Source organism: Peromyscus leucopus, chromosome 7 (genome assembly GCF_004664715.2).
Source record: "Peromyscus leucopus breed LL Stock chromosome 7, UCI_PerLeu_2.1, whole genome shotgun sequence".
NCBI lineage: Eukaryota > Metazoa > Chordata > Mammalia > Rodentia > Cricetidae > Peromyscus > Peromyscus leucopus.
Genome location: NC_051069.1, coordinates 13610752 through 13637021, shown reverse-complemented (window position 1 = coordinate 13637021; position 26270 = coordinate 13610752). Strand labels below are relative to the sequence as shown.

Here is a 26270-nt window from a genome sequence, read left to right as displayed (position 1 = left end):
TGGATAAACTAGAGATTGGATATATCATTCATAGGCATATAAAATGATGCATGCTTTGTATAGGACAGTTTATGGCCTTAAACATAAGGTAACCATGTGACCCAACAAATCTGACTGTTAGGTCAGGAGAAAAAATGTATCTAAAAACATTGTATGGGCTGGAGAGATGGCTGGTTAAGAGTACTGGCAGCTCTTGAAAGAGGACCCGGCATCTACATGATGGCTCACAAACATCTAACTCCATTTCTAAGGGATACAGTGCCTTCCAAAGACACAGACCTATATTCAGGCAAATACCTATACACAATTAAAAAAAATTAAAAACTCATATAGCCCCAAATAGGAAACAAGAGTTATTGGTAGGAAACTGGATAAACTGGTATTATGTATAGGATGTTTTACTGTTCAGCCTACAGAATGATCGAATCTATAATATGGAGAATCTTTAAGGCATTATGAATTAGCCACCCAAGAGTACATATGACCCATTTATATGAAGTTCAAAAGTGAGCACACTGACCTTAAGTGATTGAAACCAACAAGTAGGCACTGGAAAGGGGCCTCAAAGACGGCGTTAAAGAGAGTTCCATCATTTTTGGGTTATTACACAGGCATACACAGTTCTTAAAATATCCAACTAAATGTAAGATGTGCACAGTATGACCAATTAAACACACGATGAATATGGAATTCCTATTCCAGGAGCATGTGTTTCCAAGTCTGTTTTCTTCAGTATAATTTGTGGGCTCTTGTCTGCTCAGGGCAAAACCCTAGATTATGAAATTTATCTTAGAGACACACACACGTCCTTTAAAGAAACAACATTTGCAATCTGTGAAACAATTTCATGGAACCAGCTATCTGATTACATGAATTAGTGTGCCAACATTTGGTAACTGTTAGGCACTGACTTTACTCATTTGATTTTTACAATATATCATGGAGATCTTTTGTTTCTTTCTATTTATTTATTTATTTTTTGAAACAGGGTTTCTCTGTGTAGCTTTGCGCCTTTCCTGGAACTCTCTTTGGAGACCAGGCTGGCCTTGAACTCACAGAGATCCGCCTGGCTCTGCCTCCCAAGTGCTGGGATTAAAGGCGTGCGCCACCACCGTCCGGCCGGAGATCTTTTAAAGTACATATTTTGTTGACTTTATTGCATGCTTGTCAAAATAATGAAAACAAAATTTGGGAGAGACAGGGCATAAAGAACGCTATCACCACTCTTCTCGAGGCATATTCTCTGGTGTTTACTGTCATGACCTTTACAGTATTCCAAGTCATTCCCTAGGAAGGGCATAGATAGTGGTACACACCTAAAATCCCAGCACCAAGAGGGTTGCAACTTAAAGGCCAGTCTGGACCTTTATATAATTTATGGTGATATTTTATTTGTATTCAAATGTTATTTGTATGTTAATAAATAAAGTTACCCGGTGGGTCAGAGCTATTAGCAAGCCATGGGAAAACAGGACAGTGGTGGCGTACGCTTGTAATCCCAGCACTTGGTAGGCAGAGCTAGGTAAGTCTCTGTGTGTTCAGGGATACAGCCAGTATTGGATACACATGCCTTTAATCTCAATACCAATCAATAGAAAACCTGGAGGTCTATGCAGACAGGCTGTGGTGAGGTGGTCATGTGTTTGGGTTTACAACCAATGAGAAGGCAGAACAGAAACACTATAAAAAGACAGATACACAGGAAGTAGTTCTGGTTCGGAGAGGTAGGACCACCGCAGGAGGAAGGGTAAGGTTTTAGCTCTTAGCTCTGACCTCTTGGCTTTCTTCTTTGCATTGGTTCTGTGTTTCTTATTTAATAAGACAGTTGGTTACATCTACAATGACCTTTACAGTATTCCAAGTCATTCCCTAGAAAGGGCATACATAGTGGCACACACCTAAAATCCCAGCACCAAGAGGGTTGCAACTTAAAGGCCAGTCTGGACCTTTATAAATTTTAGCAAGATCCTGTCTCACACTGAATAAAAATTTGAAAGTACATCTTTTCCAAATCAAGTGAATACATAGGTCATACTTTCCTGTTAGAAAATTCTAGCATTTGTCTTATATAGGTAGAAATGAACCACAAGCCAAGATATGTGATAGGAATTTATTAATAAGCAAACATCTTCTTTCATACCAGGAATACCAGCAATTAAGTTATAAATAACTTGAGAGTGAATGTAGTTAACAACTTCAGAGCATCCCATTAGAATGTCTCCTGCCCAAGTAAGCCCACAAAAGGTCATCTATAAGTGCAGATCATCATTTTATACTACACTCCAAGGAAATGATACCAACAGGAGTAGCAGAGTTCTCCCTTTAAGAGCAAGCTACATTGTTTTTGGATAGGGTCCCTTCAAGTTTTAGGATATAAATTCCTGAATCCCTGTCTGATCCACCTCTTCCAGAGAGCTGGGTCCCCATGGTGTAAGATTCAAACAGCTATTCGTGTGAAGTCACTAGTATTGCACTGTTTGATTTTGTATACAGAAATCTTATTTACTTGACTTCTCCATCAGACAGTAGGTAGCTTGCAAAGTTAATGACCCACCCAACTTTCACACAGGTGTAGTCAGGGAGGAGGGCTTTACAGGTGCTAGTTAAGGCACAAAGTAATCCTCAGGAAACATTACTTTATGCATCTAGAGCCAATTCCATCATGTCAAGATTGGCCATCTTTGGCCGGGCGGTGGTGGCGCACGCCTTTAATCCCAGCACTCGGGAGGCAGAGCCAGGCGGATCTCTGTGAGTTCGAGGCCAGCCTGGTCTCCAAAGCGAGTTCCAGGAAAGGCGCAAAGCTACACAGAGAAACCCTGTCTCGAAAAACCAAAAAAAAAAAAAAGATTGGCCATCTTTGAATGGTCTGAAGATATAAGGCCCTTCTTCACTCCTTAAAATAGGGTGGCTCCTAAACATGAGGAAATGCTTGGTTTATCTGAGGTCTTCAACAAAAGCAACCTGTTCTGAGTAGAACAATCAAACGAATTTGCCACCGAGTTCCTAGAATAACTTAATATTGTTAGAAGTCTTAAGTCCCAGCAGATACATTGGTAAAACTGAATAGTGTAAAGTGGCCAAATATAGCCCCACCTGGTAACAGGCTGGGTTACAGAACAACCCATTTGCACAGACAGCCTAGGTTAACAGCTTCACACAAATTGACAGACCCCTTTGGTTGACTGTTGAACCTGCAGTGCCCAACACTGTATTAAAGGAACTTAATTCTACCCCTTGCTAATGGGAGTGGGGGTAATTATCCATTTTCACTAAATTTTATTTTTATCAAAAGAGGAAGGTAACTGTGGTGATTTAGATGATAATGGTTCATATAGGCTCATATTTCAATACTTAGTCCCAAGTGGATAGAACTGTTTGGGAAGGATTAGAAGGTGTGGCCTTGAGGGGGTATGTCATGGGGGCAGGCTTCTCGATTTCAAAAATCTCATGGCATCATTCCCAGTGTGCTCTCTCTGCCTACTTGAGGATCAAGATGTGAACGCTCAGCCACCATGACTCTAACCATCTGAAACTGTAAGTCCAATTAAAAACTTTCTTTTATATGTTGCCTTTGTCATGGTGTTTTGTCACAATAGAAAAGTAACTAATCAAAACACAAGAGACCTAAATTAAGTATTTCTTAAGATTTGTAACTAGGCTTTATTTTACCCATTCTTTGATTCCCACAATATTCCTTTTTTTTTTAAAAGCAATATAATAGAATATATGGAATCAGACAAGTATGGACACACTATGAACTCAAGGTTTAACATTTAGTGATCTGACAGTACTTTCTTAGAATCCAGCTCTAATGGGAGTAATCGATCCCTATTTACCTAACTTAGTATGCATTTGAGTTTGAGACCCCTGAATCCCCCATGGATGCATTGTTGAGAAGCTAAGTGCCAAAGTGACTGGTACTTTGACAAGTTTATAACTTGGCAACTACAATGAAAAACATCCTAATGGCCCCAATCCATAACAGTTGAAAACAGTTTTCCCCAAAAAAGCAGTATCACTTCTCCCATTAAATGCTTGAGAAGATTAGCAGGTGCCTTAAACACACACACACACACACACACACACACACACACACACACACACACACACACACACACACACACACACGGAAATTCCAAACTTTACTTTATTCTTAGTCAGCATTGACTTCCAATTGAGTTTCTTGGTGTCTAGGTTGGCTAATTCAACTTGAAAAACCAACAGATGCACATTGTTTAAAATATATATACCAACTGCCCAAAGGGGGGGGGACCTTAAGTCTACAGTTTTCATTTCTGTAGGAGCCAAGATTTCCCCATTATGCTGTTTATCTAAAAATAAAATAAAACAAAACAAAACAAAACAACCCTCCCAAGGTGTTAGGTATGGTAGTACATACTGCAATCCCAACACCCAGGAGGCAGAGGCAGGAGGAAAGTTTTAAATTGGAGGTCAGCCTGGGCTATAGTGCTGAGATTCTGTTGTAATAAAAACAAATGAGAACACACACACATACACACACACACACACACACACACACACACACACACACACACACACACACGCTCGCGCCCGCCACCCAGAACAAAAAACCCCCAAACCAAAAACTCCCAGACTCTCCAGTTGTAGGGATAAATGCTGAGCTCAAATGGTTACTTGCTAAGCTGGGCATAGTGGCACATGCCTGTCATTCTAGCACTTGAGAGGCAGAGGCAAGATGATCAGCAGTTCAAGGCCATCCTTGGCTACCTAAGTTCTAGACTCAGACTCACCTGGGCTACAAAAGATCTTGTCTTTAAAAGAACCAAAAAGAAAAAAATTAGCTGCCACTCTCTGCATTTTCAGCTATCATGTATAAAAGAGACCTTGTAACAAGTCCCAGCAGGCCATCCAAATTCAAGGTCAACTGCAAATACCCTATAAAGTAACACTAAGCTATTTATTCCCAACTGTCATATGTGGTCTGGGTGACACTGGTAACTAGGACTTCAAATGATATACGGGGACTGGCTGCCCCAACTGCACATGGGGAAGGGCTCTCTTCTAGTCACGGCTGGTTTCTAGAAGAAATTAGGACCACAATGGTGAATGACACAATAGCGCTCTAAAAGGAGCATTGCTAGGCATAACTGCTGTTAAAGTATGGTTCAGAAGCACAGCACTAAATGCCACTTCTGGTCACGGATACTACATAATTCTGAGACCGGAATAGAAAATTGTACAGAGAGGTAGTTGGATGTTGCTCTGGTCCTAGATAATCTTACTGAGTCTTATTGTTCTCTTCTGTGAAATACAATCTTTACTCCACTTGTTTGAGAGTAAGTGCTTTGAAGATGTAAGTGACAGATTACACTATTGATGGGATAAGACTCACTGTCCTAAAGTCTGGACTTGGTTATCATATCATTAACAATATCTACAAGTATCTTCAGCTTTGAGACTGCTTTACAGCAACCATCAGCTTCTACATGAAAGTAAGGTGAAGTACTTTTGAGGCTGAGAATAATGTTTTAAATATCTTATTTAAAAAAACAAAAACCTGACATTGAGGATCTGAGCATCTAGATGTGTATCACTATTAGAACACAAACAATCTAAATTCCATGTTTGCGATTTGGAAACCAGAAAGCTTTCAGAAGTACTTCTGAAAGTTTCATTAGCCAAATTAAATGATGGGGATGGTCTCATTCACAGTTCCCTACCTAGGACCTGAAACAATTCTTGACAGTTTATATTAAATAGGAACAGTGAATAAGGCACATTATTCAGGTGGCTGTTATCCACCTAAGTCATCTGTTTTCAGCTATAAAAATAAACATAAGTAACTAATGGAATAACAAAATAAACGTTTATTTTATTAGAATTAGGAATGTTCTTTCCCTCTGGGCAACCTGAACAGTCCAGTTACAATGAAAATCTAAGAACAGTTATTTCCACAGCACAAGGTGCTCTATGCACAAAATTACAGGGTTAGGAGCATTTAATCAATTTATCGATCTGATTGTCTCACCAACCCACCCCATCCCATTCCCCAAGTGCTCTATATCGGGATATGTGGCTAAAATAATGTTACATTAAGTCCTTTTACTCTCTTGTTCTAAGTTTCAACTCCTAATCACAGGTGAACCACACATTACACTGCAGATTCAACCATTTCAAAAACCAAGTCAGTCAGTCTTGGATCTATTGGTATGTATGTATACACGTGTGTCTTTAATATATTTATTTAAACACACATAAAACATATACAATCTGAGTTGCAGCAAATTACAAAGAATTTAGAGTCTGGTGATGTTATATGCTACTCCATTTACCACAAAAGTATGTCTCCTGAGCTTTGGATCAAAATTTTATTGTAAGTCATTAAAAGTTCACCTGCTGCTCAATGAATTGCTCAAATGAAGCATGTGCCTAGAATGTAACTGACCTCAAAAACACAAGGAGACCCTGGTGCTTACTATAAGTAGAGCCCTCTGAGAGACTTAGGGAGGTCAAATAGGAAAGTTGTCAAACAATATGGCTTGCCTATCCCAGCTGGGGGCACTGAAGCTACTAACAAAAGCAGTTAAATTCTGGAAACTCTGTTAGATGCGGAGACAGTTGTTAAAAGCTTGGATGTAGCAGAAAGGCCAATTCACCTTGATCCACACAGATTATGAGTGCAATACCCTCAAGTCCCATGTGAGCACTGGGACTAGAAAGTGTCACCAACTGCACTATCCCTCCATGGGTGGGGACTGGGACTATAAGGTGCATACACTCTTTTGGATACTTGTTGCAAGGGCAGGGCGTGAAGAGGACTTCTGACACTCAGACCTAGATACTGCGAAGTTAACTGTTTTTAAACACCACATACACAAAGCATTTTAAGGGACCATATATCTATGTGACAATTCTGGTTGCTTTTCAAAGTCACCAGGAAAAGGAACTTACTTTGAGCTTTCTTTGAAATCTCATTGGTTTTGATAAATGTTGCTTTTTTTTTTTTTTTAAAGACTGATGCAATTATTTAAAATAAAGTCAAATGGATAATGGGGGAAAGACAGGGCAAAGAGAAAATGGAGAAGCAGACACAAGTTCAGGTTTGCACCTGAGGTGACACGGGAAGGGAAGAAAAAAGACAGAAGTCAAGTTGATCCTAAAGCGACACGTGGTTTAAGGAAGCAGCATAGCACACTCAGCAAACATTCACTGATTTGTGATGGGAAAAGAACAGTTGCAAGTACATCTCATGTAACAACCTTTCTAAAAGGAAAAGTAGGGTGATTCAGCAAAGCCTAACTTAGGCAAAAAGCCAGAGGAAAGTGAACCTACTTCCCAATGGAGTAATAAGATGTACAATGCAAGAACAGACACAGCTGCCTCACAAATGGTAAACACTCCCTAGGCACAGACAGTTAAAGGAAGACGAAGAGGTCCTCAGCCACAACTGGCATTTAATAGTTATACCTCTTGATCTAGTTGCCTAGTTCACTCTGCACTCTAATATAAAACTGACAGTCTTAGGGATGCTGACCTGTCGAAAAATACCACAGGCAGAATGGCCTAAACAGGTATATAGTTAATAAAACCACCACCATCCTTTACTTTTAACATAGCTTTTAGTAGAAATTTCATAAAAATGGACATCACAGCTAAAATGCATTATTAATTCTCCTATATGCTGACAATAGAAAAGAAGCAAACTCAGTGATTCCTACTCAAATGCACTGGATGGGAGGAGTATCAATGTTCTAGTGGTGTTTGCCTTCAAACTGAACCCACCGCAACACACACAAGCAATTTCAATATCCACCATTTAAAATTCACAATCTCGGACTAAGTGAATGGCTATTTATTTATACTTAAAGTGAAAACATTGTATTCAACACCCTAACATAAAGAAGGGATGAGACGAGCCATAACTAAAATTTCAAAAGGCTCAAAGCAGCAATTCAGGAAAAATAAAACAGGAAAAGAAAATCTGAAATGCTTCTTCCAGACGTGATGGGGAGGCCTAGGAAGCCCACAGCCGTGTGCATAACGTGTGCACATGGGCTGGGATAAAGGCATCAAGGCCACACAGGAAAGAGGAAGTTGGGACAGGATCATTCATGAACTGAAGCAACAAACCCCTTGTAGTCTTTCACAGGCCACAGCATTTGCTCAGGACTTGATTCCCTTGTTCTATCTACATCTAGAAGCTGGGAATGCAAGGCATGAGTCCCATGGCCAGGAAAAGACAGAACCAAACCAGAAAGGGCAAACTGACCTCAGGAAAGGGAAACTGAAGCACTCTAGTTAGGTCTTGCAGAGGTGCTTAACATACACACCTTTATCCCAACCCCAACCCTGGAAAGATAAAGCCAACTGAAAGAAAATGCACAGCAAATAGACATAATCTTGAAGCTTTTTAAAGAATAAATATTTTTGTAATTAAACATTATGCAAACACGTGCCACGCTTGCTTTATCCATGCATATGCGCTATATACAATTTTGAAAAATACTGTGTTGTCCTCTTGTTTTAAAAGTCATATACAAAGTGTTTGTGTTTTTTGTTTAATCCTCTTGCTGCCTACCCGTTCCCCTCCTAAGAATTTCCTTTACAAGTAGCTAATAATCATTATTCACTCATGACCGTAGGGTATGAGAGAAAGTGACTCCAACTGTGTGTGGGGTGTGTATGTGCAGGGGAAGAAGGGGAAGAGGTCCTTTACCAAAGTACAACAAAATGGCTGGTTTGGACATGAAAAGCAGGGTCAAGGAGCTATTTGAAATTTTAACTGTACTACACTGGGGGGGGGAAAAAGAAAAAGGAAGTCAGCTTTGAGAATGAAACTACGTTACAAGTTAAAGTTGGAGGGCTTTTTGTGTGTCTGTCACACTTTGTTGGCGGCCTAGAATACTGTTGTACAATGGTTTATCTACCTTTTTTATTACAATATAATTTACTGAAACTTTCCGTTAACAAAACAGAATTCTGGTACTACAGACCAGCGGTGTCAGAATAGGCTTAGTGCCTCCTTGTTTGTGTTTGTGTTTGTTTTAATTGCATGAGCACTCTAGATGGTAAAGTTTTCAGAGTTCATTTTATGCAGGGCCATTCTCAGTCCTCAATGTACTCCCACAGATCTTTTTCATAGCCTTCATGCACATGCTGTAACAAAACCCTTCGTCGACTCTCACAGTATCTGTAATCAAAGAGAAAACAAAAACAAAAACAACTTGTCATCAGCCTCTGATAATGAAAAAAAGAGGCATTTACCATTTCTAAAAAGGACTACTCTATAGTTTGCCCAGATTTTGAAAAAAAAACCACCCGCTATTATTATGACCATTTTCAGATTGTGTACAGACACACCAAACTGCTTCTACCTCGTCTAAGGACGGTTTTTTGCTTTCTTTCACTGCTGGAAATCAAACCTAGGATGCTGTGCATGCTAGACAAATACTCTACCACTGATCTAGCCTTTCAGCCTAACATTTCCTTTTTTTTTTTTTTTTTCAAACTCAGATTTCCAGTGCCAGAAATTAATTTTAGAATCTTCATGTTTTAGAAGTTGTGATGGGCCCTAGAAACAATGATTCAAACCCTAAGTTGCATAAATTATAAAGAGTTAATTTCAGCTGGGCAGTGGTGGCGCACACCTTTAATCCCAGCACCCAAGAGGCAGAGCCAGGCGGATTTCTGTTGGTTCAGGGCCAGCTTGGTCTACAAAGGGAGTTCCAGGATCCCCAGGGCTATTACACAGAGAAACCCTGTCTGAAAAAAACAAAAAACCAAACAAACAAAAATTTAATTTCATGGGCCATCTATTCCCATCTATATAGTTCTGGTTAACTACAAAAACACTATAAACACAAAGTGAAAATTGCAGTTATCGAAAGGAAGTGAAGATACTGGGATTAAATCTCCAGGACTTCCAACTTCCCAGTTCCTTACTACTATAAAAAAAAAAAAGATACCAGAAGATGGAGAGATGGCTCAGTGGTAAAGAGCATTTCCTGCTTTTCCAGAGGATCCATGTTCAGTTCCCAGTACCCACATCTGGTGGCTCATAACAACTGCCTGTAACTTAACTCTAGCTCCAGGTAATATGTCCCCCTCTTCTGGTCTCTTTGGATACACATGTACATACTTACACAAAAATATACATAAATTAAAAAAATAAATCATTTTTAGAAAGAGATACCAGCATATGAGAAAAACCCATTGGGAAAAAGTTTTATTTGAGGAACCATCCAATCTTGAACTGCTGTTTACCCCTGAGCTAAATTTCTCCCAAGATATAAACGCTAACAGAAACTCTAAAAAGAATGCATAATTCACTTGCAAAGAACCATGACCCACAAGAGTCCCTGGATAAAAACCGACATCCCCTCATGCTAATAATAGCTACTTATTCCTTTTAAAGTCTTTCTTTCCTATGGTGTAGGGATTTCAAATGAAACAGAATCAGCCATTAGGGGGCTGGAGAGATGGCTCAGAGGTTAAGAACACTGGGTGCTCTTCCAGAGGACCTGAGTTCAATTCCCAGCAACCACATGGTGACTCACAACCATCTGTAATGAGATCTGGTGCCCTCTTCTGGCTTGCAGGCATACATGCAAGCAGAATACTATATACATAATAAATAGATCTTTAAAAAAAAAAAAAAAAAAAAGAATCAGCCATTAGAATACATGTCTAGATTCCTCTTCTACACTCCATCAGTAAGTATATTCTCTGCAATTTTTGGCCCAATAGACAGAGGGAATCTGGGAAACACAGAAGTACAGTCAACCATACAGAACCTCACCACTGGCAGATTTTATCCTCACCTGTACTTATCTTGGACTTTCTGCTTTATATCCTGCAGAGAATCTTGGGAAATATCTCGTTCGAGGTAGCCCGAAAGCACCTCTGTGGCATTTTCTAGATCTGCTTGATTATTCTGAAAGAAAAAGAATATAAATTCTGGCTTCAAAGTCAAGCTAAAATATAACCCATTTAAGCTAGTTTGCTGATATACACATACTTTCAACACTGATAGTCATTTTGACAAGTTGCTTAACTAGTAAAGCTCTTTGGGGCTTTCACCTGTAGTAACCATTTTTTTTAATCCCAGAAAAATTTTAAAAATGTTAGAAAAGATAAAGACTTACCTACTTACCTCTGGATGAATGCTGAAAACAATATGAAAGTCTTTACTATGTTCTAGGTCTGAAAGCTGCTCTTTTTGAAAACTAAAAATTAAAACTTTCAAAAAAAAAAAAATCCAACCCCCCCAAACAAAACAAAAACCCCAACCCTATTGTTGCCACATTTGGCTGCAGTCATTTTCATAAATTTAAATATGTAGCTTTTGTTGTTATTGTTGTTTTTAAAGACATGGTCTGCAGTGTAACCTTGACTGGCATAGAACTCTCTATGTAGGCCAGGCTGGCGAGATCCATCATGCCTTGCTATTCTCTATTTTAGAAGAGAGTGGAGTACTTATCACATTCTGGATATTATGAGGCTTAAGTGACACAATTCATTTAAATTGATTGTTCAGCACCTGGCACATCTAAGCTCTCAATAAGCACAAAACTAGCCTTGATATTAGAAATTAACATGGTAGTTATCTTTAGTGTTGACATGATGGCTAAAATAGTGGGCTTTTAGCAGTAAAGGTTTTTCAAATAAAAACATTGTAAAATTGATGCACAAGCTAGGTGGCACAAGCCTTTAATCCCAGTACTCAGGAGGTAGGGAGATCTCTGTGAGTTTGAGAACAGCCTGGTCTACATAGCTAAACCCTCCTGTCTCAAAAATAGAAGACAAAACAAACAAAAACTCCAGAAAAGAAAAAAGAGAAAACCACCAGGGGAGAAGAAAGAGATAAGTCAGCGATAAGCCAAGATAAAAGCCAATGCTAAACCATGATAAAAGTAAAAATTCAAATTGACGGCTGACTACAGAGCCAGCACGGTTAATTAGCTGGCTAAACCATATAATTTCAATGCCGTTTAGTTTAACAACGAAGTTTTTCTATCTTTCTAGTAAGGACTATTTTTTTAACCTACATTTTTTTTTTTAATAGAAAGGGTTTAACTCTGTTCTATGAAACAAGGTAGCCTTCCTCCCTGTCCAGGAACTTGTCCTACCTCAAAGATAATGGACTGGTTATTCTTTTTGAGGTAGAAGGCGAAGACATAAGTGTACATGAGTGTGGCACGACACTGGCAGAGGACATCGACTGCTTTCTTCAGGAACTGCACCTCGATCCAGGACATGTTGTGCTGCTGCATCTCCTCCATCTTCTGCTTCACCTGAGCATACAGCTTATGTTCAAAGCGTAGACTCTGCATGTGGTTCATATAGCGATTACAGTAGAACAGGTACCTCTGCAGGGCTGCCCGAGATCGCTGACCGAGTGAGAAAAAGAAAGGTCTTGTAATTATGACATACATAGCCTACACAAAAGCTGGTGTCTAATTAAGCTACAGTGTAATAGCACCTCACACACTAAAATAGCTCATTACTCGAAAGGGCAAAGATAACCAAGAGTTGGCAGTGGAGTGAAGGGAACTGTATGAATGTAAATTAGTAGAAGGCCCTCAAAAAAACTAAAATATACTAAGCCTGTATAGAAATATATATACTATATAATCTTGACTTCTAAGAAGAATCTAAAACCACTGAACTCAGAGAAGTAGAGAGTAAAATGATGATACCGGGGAGAGACCCTGTCAATAATGCATTGTGTATTCAAAAGTAACGGACTAAATGGCAAATGTCTAACCATAAAAAATGATTAGGTACCCAAGGTGACAAAATAATTATCTATATTTAAATATCCATCAACTTTATACACATATTAAAACACTATCTGTGAGTTTATATGATTTTTGACTAAAACTGCTAATTAAAATTTCCTATATTTGCTGATAAAATAGAACAGTAATTTAGAATTAATCTTAATTTAAAATTAAAACTAAAGCCATATATAGTTACCTTTGTTATTTAACACTGTTCTGAATGCCTTACTATAGATTCCATACAGCAGCCATGAGCCACATATTTGTCTATTTTAATTCAACATTAAAATATCTGTTCTAGCCGGGCGGTGGTGGCGCACGCCTTTAATCCCAGCACTCGGGAGGCAGAGGCAGAGCCAGGCGGATCTCTGTAATTCGAGGCCAGCCTGGTCTCCAAAGCGAGTTCCAGGAAAGGCGCAAAGCTACACAGAGAATCCCTGTCTCGAAAAACAAAACAAAACAAAACAAAAAAAAAAAAAAAAATCTGTTCTACAATTAATGACCAACAAATTAAACAATGATGATAGAGTATTTTTCCCATTACAAAAAGAGTTCTCTTGGATAGCACTCTACAGCAGATGCAATGAGACAGAAAATAAGAGACAGCTGTGTATGTTGCTGGTGGCTGAACCCTGAGATTTGTGCAAGCTAAGCAAATTTACTGACAACCCAGCCCTTGAAACCAAGTATTTTTAAGTACAAAACTACCCTCAGGCAAAAAAGCATCATATAGCTCCTAAGACAATGTAACTCAAGGAGGCAGTACAATCAACTAAGTGTTTTTTTAAAAAAAATATTTTTAAATTACTTTATGTGTATGTCTATGAATCACTTGTGTGCCTGGTGCCCAAAGCAGCCAGAATAGGGCATCAGATTCCTGAGAATTGAAGAGTTACAGGAGGTTGTGAGCTGCTATGTAGGTGCTGGAAACTAAACCCAGATTTTCTGGAAGAACAGCCAGAGAGTTCTTAACCACTGAGCCATCTCTCCAGCCCTCATCTATCTAAATGTTCAATGTTCTTCTTGCGGAGTCTGAATTTGTTAAATTTATAAACTTACTAAGTCTGAATTTGTTAAATTTATAAACTTACTAAGAAGGCAGACTCATCTACCCAGAGTTCCAGGGACAGCTATACAGGGAGCATAGCCTACCAAATGAGGGTTAGTCAAGGATAGCTACCAGCTGTTTTTATCTAAGCAAAGTTATTTGGAACACAGCCAAATTCATCTATTAAAGCCTATGGATTCCTTAGCAGTAAGGGAGAAAACACTTGAGTAATCACAATGGAGATCACCCAGTCTGCAGGTATTATTTGATTCATACCCCAGTGCTGGGAATCAAAGCCTTGCCCATGCTGGGCAAACTCTACCCCTGAGACTCAACCCTCCCACCTTTTTTCCCCCTTTTTACATCATCCTCCACTTTTTGCCTGTTCGTGTACATGTGCACACGCATATGCCAGCAGGAGGTCAGAGTTAACTTTCAGGAATCAGTTCTCTCTTTCCACACTGTGGATTCAAGGGATCCAATGCAAGTTTATCAAATTTGTATAGCAAACATTTTTACTTACTGAGCAATCTCAATGGGCTTATCTTCCCCAACCCCAACAGGTGTATGTGTGTGTGTGTAGAATGTATGCGTGTCTAGAGATAAAGTTCACATAGTGTGTCTTTCTGGATCACTATTTATTAAGGCATGGACTCTCACTGAACACAGATCTTGTTGATTCTGGCTAATGTAGCCGGGCAGCTAGCCACAAGAGTCCTGTTTCTGCCTCAATGCTGGGATCACAGGCAATTGCCATGTGGATGCTGGAGATCTGAATTTGGGGCCATGCTTTTTTAAAGTAATGTTTTAAACACTGAGCCATCTCTCTGGTTCCCCCAATACACACAACCACACACCCCTTTTAAACAAGAGTATCACTAAACTGCTCAGGGTGGCTTTTAACTTCTCTCTGTAGCTCAGCCAGACCTTGTATTCATAATCTTCCTGATTCACCCTTCGAGTAGCTGTGGTTTTATTTAACCCTCCACAGAGAAGGATTACTGACTTCCAAAGACAGAAGAAAATTCAAATTTTTACCACTGTCAGCACAACAGAGCTTGAACTTTTCTACATCACAAAGCACTCAAAATACCACCAATAATCTTTCTGGACTGTATACCAAATTTCTAATACTTCTGAAGACTAACAATAACCCAAAAGGTCAGCATGTTAAGAGTGGAGAGCATAAAGAATAACCAAAAGGTTAAAAATAAGCATGTAATGGTACATAGCCATGAAATAAATAATAACAGTGATATGAAATCTTTCCCTATGCCCCAACAGCATTATAAGATTCTAGAATGGTCTAATTTGTGAAGTACAAGCTATAGACCCCTACTTTAAAGGACTTAGAAAGGAATTCTACCAGCAAACAAATGAAGAGCAGCTGACTTCAAGGGTCCACTCCAGGAATAGATCATGTATTTTGATGGTACTATGGGCTGAATGTGGTTTGTCTCAGGCAAATTCATATTGAGCCTTAATTTTCTGTATGATGGTACTGAATGGTGGGGTCTTCAAAACAAAAGATCAGTGCTAAATATGATCTCTAGATCTAATCGGTCTACTATTCATTCAGAATTCACGGTAACTAGGAAAATACAGTGCCACCCATCAGGAAAAAACATTTCTTTGTATTTAAAGGAATTATCAAAATTATATAGAAAAATGTATAGCATTGTTCTTCAAAAGGATTTTAAACAATCATGATTTCTAATAAGTCATAAAAATAAGCTAAGGTTTAAAACAAATAAACAAACAAAAGCACAACAGTAAAACAGGAAGCTAGAGAAAGCAGGACTGCCACTAATAATTTATAAATCAGAATTATACAAAGTGACTGTACTGGCTAATTTTAAGTCAACTTGACACAAGCTAGAGTCATTGAGAGGAGGGAGTCTCAACTGAGAAAATGCCTCTATAATATTGGGTGTAGGAAAGCCTGTAGGGATTTTCTTAATTAGTGATCAAAGGGGGAGGGCACAGCCCATTGTGGGTGGTGCCATCCCTGGGTTGGTGGTTCTGAGTTCTATAAGAAAACAGTCTGAGCAAGCCATGAGGAGCAAGCCAGTAAGTAGCATTCCTCCATGGCCTCTACATTAGCTCCTGCCTCAGGTTCCTGCTCTGGTTTGAGTTCCTGCCCTCACAGCTTTAGAAGATGAACTGTTATATGGTAATAAGAGTGAAATAAAGCCTTTCCTAGCAAGTGGCTTTTTGTAATGGTGTTTCATCATAGCAAGAGTAATCCTAACTAAGACAGTGATCCATCTTATATTAACATCCAAGGACCATTAAATGGGAGTGAAGTAGAGGTATCAAATTATTAGTAGACCAGAGAAATTTTTTTTTTTTTTTTTTTTTTGAGTCAGGGTCTCTCTATGCAGTTCTGGCTCTCCTGAACTTTTTGTGTAGACCAGGCTGGCTTTGAACTCACAGAAATTCTCTTGCCTGTTTGTGCTGGAATTAAAGGTGTGAACCACCATGCCTTTTAAAGTAATAAAAATGATGATGATGATGATGATGATGATGATGATGACCACATCAACTCAGCACAGGAGATGTAGCTCAACTGGTAGAATCTTTGCCCTGCAATACAGGAATCCCTGGGTTCTATCCTTTGCACCACATAAACAAGAAACAGTGGTATATCATTTCACTATCTACAAAATTAAATGAATATAAATAATTTCACTGATTTGTGATTTGATTTGGTTATACAGCTGTACAGAAATAAGATATTTGCAAATGGTTTTACATTCACATATTTAAGTAATACTGTAGTGAATATATTTAAATCAGCACAGTAATTTGTGAGAATTTTTCTATTCTTTGAAAGGACTAAAATAGTATGCATGTAATTCCACTACTTTGAACCCAAACTGAGCTGGACAGTTAAAACATGTCTCGCTAAGCAGTGGTGGCACATGCCTTTAATCTCAGCACTTAGGAGGCAGAAAAACCCTGTCTTGAAAAACCAAGACTCAGAAAACAAACCACCTAAACTATATCCCCCTAAAGGACCAAAATAGCACAAATATCTGTGAAACATTCATCATTTGCAATTATAAAAAAAGACAGTACCTTTATTTCTACCAATATGGGAGTATATCGTAATATGTATTGGGGGCATTTTTTTTTTTAAATTAGAAATGATTGAGGTCTGTGTGTGTTGAGTGAGAGGTTTCTTGCTGGACTCAAAATTGAGATCCTCCAAAGCCTCCAGAGTGTTGGATTACAGGCACACAGCAATATGCCAGGCCTAGAAAATTTAAAGAAATGCCTTTAAGAACAAATAATAACAAACATGCAATCCATGTTTTGGATTGTATCCAGCTTGGAAGACCATTTAGCATTTTTGTGTCTCTAGGAATTTCAATAATGAATGACCAAATGAAAACTCAATGTTTTTACAACTACTATAAAATTACAAGGTTAAAAAAAAGTATTATAAACCCAAACCTATTGTCTGGATCCTTTCCTAAAAACAGGTCATTTCTCTATGTCAGGAGACTCCTGAGGGGTCTGTTTCAAATCAGTTCACCTATCAGAACTACATGAACAATGAGGTAAAAACAAAACAAAGTGAAAGTAAGTGACACACTGTGTGCTCTATACAGAATAGCAGCAGTTCACAAACAACTGCTGGTCTCTTATTCTCCTTTCTGAATAAGCAGAATGCAGAGGTGAGTGTTGATAACATAAACACCACCGGGACATGAAAATATCCAACATAATAGCTCAACTAAAACAAAGGAAACAACAAGACTAACCTTATGGAGGAGGAGGATTGGCAGACCCCTGTAATCTCAGACTTGGGAAGCTGAGATTCGGAATTCAAGGTAAAAAGCAAGAGCTTGTCTCAAAATCAACAAACCAATAGCAAAACAAAAAAGACTGAGCAAAACGCACATGCCTATATGCAGCAGTCAGGAAGAAGCAGCAGAAGGATCAATGAGTTTGATGCCAATCTGAGCTACAGTGCCGTTCTCAGAAAACAAAAATACAAATATGCCTAATAAATATCCTAAGAGTCCCTTTAGGATTGTAAGCAGACATCTAGGATTTATTGGAGTGTCTATCTAAAAATAATTCAGAACTGAATGCTTCTACAAAGTTACCCTGAAAAACGTGCCTCGGGGATTCTGAGCCAGTGCTGCCCTGCCATGGCTGCACTCACCTCTTGGGCATCTCTTGCGGCCTTTGCATCATCCTCATTATAGCGGTTACAGTTGTACCTTAAAGAAAATTAAGAGGATTTCAGAAAGCCATAAATCAATTAAAAAAGGAACAGAATGTAGCATTTCAACTTGTACTGAGATTATCTAGAACCAATATTCTACTTTACAACAGATAAACTGAAATGTCAAAACACCCAGGGTTCTACTGTTATAATGGCAGAACTACAAGGCTAAATAAAGCACACTGGGAGGGTTGAACATAATCAACACCTAGTATTTTGGTTGTCTAGATGGAATACTAGATTACTTCTCCATGAAGTAATAAGAAATTCCAACACCTTCTGGGTAACCCATCCCAAACCAGCTAAGCTACAACCACCAGAAACCACTGCATTATAGAGTTAATGTTTACTACTTATAGTCTGAACTTCAAATTCTGTTTCTGAAGAGATCACCTTATCTCCTAAGCCATCTGTTACTCACTGTATCTCTCCTTGCATAAACCAGAGACCAACAATCAGCAAGTTACTCTTTAAGAGATGCTGTGTTGTATGTACTTTTACACACTGTTATGACCTATTAACTGTCACTGAAAACTGAATGATACATAAAAAAGGAGGGAACAAGCCCAGAGAAATTAACTCAGAGTGGAAATGATTGGCACTTCTTTTGTCCTTGTTACTATGTATCTTTTGTTGTTGTTGTTTACACAGGCTCTCACTATCCCTAGCTAGCTTGAGACCTGCTATGTAGACCAGGTGGACCTAAAACTCAGAGATCTGCCTAGCACTGGTCTTCAAGTGCTGGGATTAAGGTTACATGCTACCACACCTGGCTACGATATGTTATTTATCTTTTATGAGAGACTACACTGTGATTGTGGCTTTTTATTTATATAAATATATATATGCTTAACTACCCACCGGCAATGAACTTTCAAAGAGTGATTCAGAGTTAATACGTAGAGGCAGTTCAGTTAGCAGGAAGCTAAAAGCTAACATGCTGCAAAATCTGTTAACAGTGAACCTTTTAGAGCTAAAGGAAGCCTTTTAAAAACCCCATTCCTCCCTCCATACCCCCACCCCCGCCGCCAAAAAAGTTGAATTTAAATGTTAAAAGTGAACTGTATGGGGCTCAAGAGATGGCTCAATAGCTAAGAGCACTTGCTACTCAAAAGGACCAGAGTTTATTCCCAGCATACAATGTGAGCAGCTCAAAACCTTCTGGAACTCCAATTCCAAGTTATTAAATGCCCTCTTCTGGCCTTTTGTGGACAGCTGTTGAAATTGAGTGACCATGTGTGTGACAGATGCATATTCATACAGACAGACACAGACACACACAGACACAGACACACACAAAGTAAATCTAAAAGTGAGTTGTTGTACACACTTACCAACTTTTTTAGATTTGTTTTTTGGATACACATGTGCACGTGGTGCTAAGAATTGGATTTAGAACCTCTTGCACACTAAGCAAATGCTCTCTCTGCCACTGAGCTGTATCTTCAGCCCTTTAGAACTATACTGGTGTCTATGTATTTGTAGGCACACATAATATACAAACCCTCATTATCTTTGATTTTACCAAATGTGTATCAGAAAGCAATGTTGAGAGAAGTGTTTGTCTATGTATGTGTTTGTCTGTGTGTGTGTGTGTGTGTGTGTGTGTGTGTGTGTGTGTGTGTGTGTGTTCAATACCTTTCTTTGACTTACATGTTTGAGTAACAGATGGCTTTGGAGATAAGATAGCTCTTACGAAAATGTACCAGAAAGCAGAAGGAAGTAGGGTAACCTTTCATGAAACTTTTAAAGATATTTAAAAGTTCCCCTAAGGAAAATGCAAATTTATTATGGTTACTGCAAGAAATGGCCAATCAATCCCAAATATCTTTGCCTATTTTTACTGAATAGGCTACAAATTTCAGTCTCCAATGAAATATTCTACTGAAATATGGTTCAGATATAGTTTTTAGGTATAGTATAGAATTAAATCAGAAATGTGAATTTATACTTTTAATTGCGAATTTATACTTTTAATTGCTTAATCTTTGATACTAGCCGATTGCCTATTTCCTACTATTCAGAAGTAGCCCACAATTGGTCTTAGAGTAACAGGTAATTTACCTGGGTAAGGGAGATTTAATGTTAATTTTCACCTGATCATTCAGTGTTCTTTTCTTGATGCACTAGTATGCTTAATGTAATTGGAAGATCTCTGCTCTTGTTATCTCTTGGTTAACTATTAACATTCTTTTCTTCCTATCTCCTAAACCTCACAACATGCTCTTGTAGTTTGTTTTTGAGATATGGTCTGTCTATGTAACTCAGGCTGGCCCAGAACTATTTATGCAACCCAGGCTAGGCCGTCCTTTAGAGATGCACCTGCCTCCTGAGTGCTGGAATTAAAGGTGTGTGCCACCATATCCACTCTTTGCAATACTTTTTAAAATGTATTTTAAAGCACCATCTTAATACAGGCTTTTTCCTCCCGAAACTATTAAAGATTTGAAGGCTAGCAAAAGTAAATATTTAGTATCTACATATATTTCTTTTTTTGTTTGTTTGTTTTTGTTTCTGTTTTTCTTTTTCTTTTTTTTTTTTTTTTTTTTTTTTTTTTTTTTTGGATTTTCCGAGACAGGGTTTCTCTTGTGTAGCTTTGCGCCTTTCCTGGAACTCACTTGGTAGACCAGGCTGGCCTCGAACTCACAGAGATCCACCTGGCTCTGCCTCCCGAGTGCTGGGATTAAAGGCGTGCGCCACCACCGCCCGGCTTGTTTCTGTTTTTCAAGACAGGGTTTTGCTGTATGGATTTGGAGCCTGTCCTGGAACTCACTCTGTAGCCCAAGCTGGCCTTGAACTCAGAGATATCTGCCTAGCTCTGCCTCCCAAGTGCTGGGATTAAACGTGTGTGCCCACCACCACCTGGCTCTACCTATATTTCTAACTCTTCTAACTCAAATAACTGATTGTGCTACTTGGAATACTGTTATGATAAAGGCATTTTAAAACATACAGAGAAAACAAAGGATACATTTGCAAGTAAGTATAAAGGCAGGGCCCTTTCGCCCAGGTCATCATTCAGCCTGTGGTAGTGCTTTTGCTTTGCATAACTTAATTAAAATCTGAGTCATGATGAGAGATGTCATCAAACTCAAAGGTCTTGAAAAACTCTTCTTTATTCCCCACTTCTCTAGGCTTGCATAAAAAAATATACAGTGTCCTTATTATAGTTTCTGGAAACCCCAAAGTTTGCTATCATGAGAGAGAGGAGGGGAGGGGGTGGGGGGAAGGGAGGAAGAGGTAGCCCCCTTTAATCCCAGCACTTGGGAGGCAGAGGCAGGTAGATCTCTGAGAGTTCTGGCAAGCCTGATCTACAGAGCTAGTTCCAGGACAGCCAAGGCTACACAGAAAAACTCTGACTCAAAAAATCCCACAACCTTTAGTCCCAGCACTCGTGAGTCAGAGCCAGGTGAATCTCTGTGAGTTCAAGGACAGGCTGGCCTACAAAGCGACATCTAGGACAAGCACCAAAACTAAACAGAGAAAACCAAAAACAAATAAACAGAGAATCTGTCTTCAGTTGACAATGGCATAACTTCTTTACCAATAACAAATTAGATTTTCCTTAGAATTAGTTTCAGAAGTGAACCCTATTATCATTCTTCCAATTGCTATAACTAATACAGGTTCCAATTAACTTAAAAGCAAATGCCTAACTTTTGTATTAAGTTCCTATTTCCTTTATCTTGTCTTGAACCTGCACACACACACACACACACACCCCATCCAGTCTCCACAGAGCACTGTAATTATTTGACAATCTGTAAGGACACAATACAGACAGACCCTTTTCATCTAACCATGTTACTTAAACTTAAACCCTCACAATATCCAAACTATTTTATACCACAGTTCTATTTCCTAACTTTCCCTATCCCCCATAACTGGAGGAAGGGGGATCAAAAGAAAGTAGGAAGGTAACACAAACATTTTCATTTCAACAGGATATGTGCTTAGCTCCTGTTTCTCAAACTCATCTAAAATTTAACTTGCATTTTCTCAAATAAACATGCATATCACAAAATTATCTATTAGTACAGAAGGAAATGGAATGACGCCATTTAACACAGATAGCAAAAAGTATCTGAAGATAATTCCCAACTGTACTGAACACAAACAGACGTCTTTATCCTTGTTATTATTCCCTAAATGATTTGTTTAAAGAACAATCACTGTGTACTAGGTATTATAAGTAATCTATATACATGCAAATACTACACTAGTGTATATAGTGGCCATAATGATGCTCAGATTTTGGTATCCAGAGTGCATCCTGGACCCCATCTCCAATGGATGCACACATATCTAACATTAACTCTCAGTCGTGAAGAACTTATAACATTGCACAATAAAGGCCCATTTGAAGAACTGTAGGTAATTCTTCCAAATAGAAACGCAAGCCTATTTCAAAGAGAGGCTAAAAATAAAGATTTTTGCTCAATAGCTTTCCAATTATTAAAGACAACAAAACTTGTTTAATGATGTTGTAGGGTAAGGAAAACACACAGGTTAAATTTCTGTACATAAACTCTAGTTTACAATGTCTACCTAAAGGATGTATCAGATACTGTAACTAAAAATTAAAATCATGAACTTAAAACATTACTCTACCTCCGTTCAGTGTTGCTTTTACTTTGTTTCCAACTTTAATTAATGAAAATATCAACCCAAAGGTTTGTCTCAATTATTAATTCCTGTGAAAATATCACTACCTAATCCCTCTCTATGGCTATCTTGAACATACTCATCTACTGAAACGACATATTGTTTATTTAGCTCAAGTCAAATGATAATCAAGGCAGAAGTATCATTTATATGTGGTATACATCCCATAATTATGTGAACATACTCTACCATTTGTCCAACCTACCAGGCAGATCCATGTGGTTCCCAAGGGCCAAGACACACCCAGCAAAACTCTGCTTTACAGTTCTGGTTACGACAAACCATGTGATTACAACCGCCATCCTTCTCAATTGTGACATGGCATTTGGGACATTCCTATGGAAAAAAACTATAAAGTTGGTGTCAATGCTACACTAAGCTGTATTGCTACCACTGAGGAGAGAAGCCAGTTCGAGATTTCATTTATTTATTAGAGTTAATACACATAAGTAATAAATACCATTAAATATAACCTGTATCATTATTACTGGGTTTTAACAAATACAACAATGTAATGCTTCTTTTTTTTTTTTTAGTATTTATTTTTATTTATATGTATGTCTGTGTGTTTGCCATCTGTATGCAGGTGCCTATGGAGACCAGAAGAGGGCATCAGATCTCCTGGAGCTGGAATTATAGAAAGTGATGAGCCACCATGCAGGTGGGAACTGAACTCAAGTCCTATGGAAGGAAGAGGAGCCAGTGCTCTCAGGTGCTGAACCATCTCCACCCCAGTGAAAACCAATCAAAATATTTTTAATCATACACACTAAGTTTGATTAAAACTTTGAAGTTAATTATTTTACTCATCGTAACACAGTTTAGTACCACTTAGCTGTAGAGTACTTTCTATCCTTTGGCACTGTTCTCAGAGTTTTATATGCAGCATAAACATTGTAACAATGCTACTTATTCCTGTTGGTCACATGAATAAAAGACAAAATAGAAATAACAAGGAAACTAATTCTAGGTCACATAGGATCCATATACGGGTAATCTGGCCCTGACTTCCAAACTGAATTCATACTGAGGCTCACAATTTCTGCTTTTGTTTTTATGTACTTTTAAAAACTTTCATTGTTGTTGAGACAGGGTCTCTCTATAAAGCCCTGGCTGTACTAGAACTCACTATTTAACTAGGCTGGCTTCAAACTCAAAGTGCTGGGATCAATGGTGTGTGCCACAATACTTTAAATTTGAGTGGCGTGGACAGTGTGCACACACATGTGCAAAAGATGACACTAGGGAGTCCTATAACATAGCTCTCAGCCTTATTCCTCTCAGACACTCTCAATGAGGTCTTCAAGTTCAGCTAAGCTGGTTGACCACTGAACTCCAGGGAACCCACTGTCTCTGAAACACAGCACTGGGGGTTACATGGCCACAGCTGCCTTTCATTTGGGTATCAAGGATCTGAACTCAGGTCTTCCTACTTGAGCAGCAAACACATCTTCTCAGCCCTTGTTTTTATGTTTTCCTACAAAGTCTTGTGTAACTTTGGGCTGGTGTTGAACTTCTGATACCTGCCTCCACTTCTGCAGGGCTGACATTACAGGCTGTGTCTCCATATTCAGTTTCTATCATGTTTAGGATCCAGACCAGGGCTCTGTGCCTGTTAGGCGAGCTCTCTACCAACTGAGCTACATTCACAGTGCCAAAGAGACTGAATTTACAACTAGCCTCATTAATAACATACTTCAAAATAAAAATAAGGACTACCACCATCGGTCCACTTTCAATTTTTCACATAAGTCATATTTTAGATGTATATCATAAAGTAGAATCAGAGAATCACTTCTGTTAGCCTTACTTTACACAATCAAAACATAAAATTAGTTACTCTGTTTAAATCCTGGCCTTTAAAGATGGACTTCTAAAAAGTAAAACTGAGAAATTTAAAGTAGAAAATGACAATCGCTGGTGACATAGGTCAGGGGGTAAGGGTACTTGCCATCAAGCCTAATAGTTCAATACACTGTAGCTACAGAGTGGAAAGCAAAAACTGATTCCTGCAAGTGGTTCTCCCCTGACCTGGACATGAGCATATACATGCACACTAAATAAAAATGATTTTAAAAACGGGCCTTTAATCCCAGCACTCAGGAGGCAGAGCCAGGCAGATCTAGATCTCTGTATCTTTGAGGCTGGCCTGGTCTACAGAGCGAGATCCAGGATAGGCACCAAAACTACACAGAGAAACCCTGTCTCGAAAAACAAAAACAAACAAAAAAAGATGTTTAAAAAAAAAAGAAAAAGAAAAAAAATGTGTATTAGCCCAATATAAATGAACTGGATGGAGTACCCTCAAATCTAGCTTAGCAAAATTAGCTTGTTCTACAGGAAATTCCTGTTTTTACAATAAAAGTAGAGCACTATGCATACTGCCTTAGAGCTGCTCAATAACAAATACCTGAAAGTAATTAAGGAACCAATAGACAACCATTGGGGATAGGGTGGATAAAAGCTATTGTAAGGTTCATACCAACATAAACTCACACTGCTTTTGCTAATGCTTATATAAACACCTATCCTTCACCACGTTCTTTTCAACAGTTTGGGGATGGGGTTGAAGTGGGGGTGGGAGACACATGGATGGACCAACCTTTGTGTTAGCTGCAATCCAATTAGAAGTTTCACTGTCATCATCACACTTTTTAATCCACTTCTTCAACCACTATTTGAAAATAATAATCATTAGAATATAACTAAGAGCTTAAAAACAGCAGCTTATTTCAGCACTTAAACAAAGACAAGCTTTAAATGTGAGAGTCAAAAAGGAATAGATTATCATTAGTCATATTTTCAAAGCAGGAAAATTTGTAGCTATAAAATCTCATTTATATAAGATCAAGAATTTTATGTAAGAATTTTGTCTGGTTAAAGAGGAGATGGGAGGCTGGAATCTTGAGGAAAAGACAAATTATAACGTTATTCCTCCCAAAACAAAGCCTGACACCAGAGCTGCTCCACTCACAGATATTCTTTTTTTTTTTTTTTTTTTTTTTTTTGGTTTTTCGAGACAGGGTTTCTCTGTGTAGCTTTGCACCGTTCCTGGGACTCACTTGGTAGCCCAGGCTGGCCTCGAACTCACAGAGATCCGCCTGCCTCTGCCTCCCCGAGTGCTGGGATTAAAGGCGTGTGCTGCCACCACCACCACCCGGCATGATATTCTAAGAACAAGCAGGAACTTGACACTCTAAAGAACACACTTAGAATACCTGTAAATGATCACTAGAAATAAAAAGGGCAGAATAAAATCTTCTGTTTGCTAATACAAAGTCATCAGCTGTTGTCTTTAATCAAATCTTATAAATGTACTGACCTGTTATTAAGAAAAACAAAGCAAAAAGAAAGAAAGCTCACCTTACATTTAACAGGATCGTGCCAATTTTCGCCACAGTTAAAGCTGGTAAAGGACACAAAGAGTTTAGATAAATAATACTGCTTACTGTAAGTAAACAACTCAACCATTTCATACTCTCCAGTTCTCTAGTATTGTCAGGAAATTCTAAATGATTGGCAAATACCAATGCAAGTAATGTGTCCATTTATT

At 38.6% G+C, this 26270-nt stretch overlaps 1 protein-coding gene across 1 annotated transcript in view; it reads right to left on the bottom strand.

Annotated features, from left to right (window-relative positions):
• Window positions 1-5829: 5829 nt before the first annotated feature.
• Arih1 (ariadne RBR E3 ubiquitin protein ligase 1) overlaps window positions 5830-26270 on the bottom strand; it is a 100046-nt gene continuing 79605 nt past the window's right edge. The window contains exons 8-14 of the mRNA XM_028892516.2: window positions 26081-26123; window positions 25320-25391; window positions 22923-23053; window positions 17990-18047; window positions 12111-12371; window positions 10803-10915; window positions 5830-9172 (exon numbers count right to left, since the gene is read on the bottom strand). Coding sequence (XP_028748349.1) covers window positions 9088-9172; window positions 10803-10915; window positions 12111-12371; window positions 17990-18047; window positions 22923-23053; window positions 25320-25391; window positions 26081-26123 — 763 coding nt within the window. The 3' untranslated portion in view covers window positions 5830-9087. The remainder of the gene's footprint in view (window positions 9173-10802; window positions 10916-12110; window positions 12372-17989; window positions 18048-22922; window positions 23054-25319; window positions 25392-26080; window positions 26124-26270) is intronic.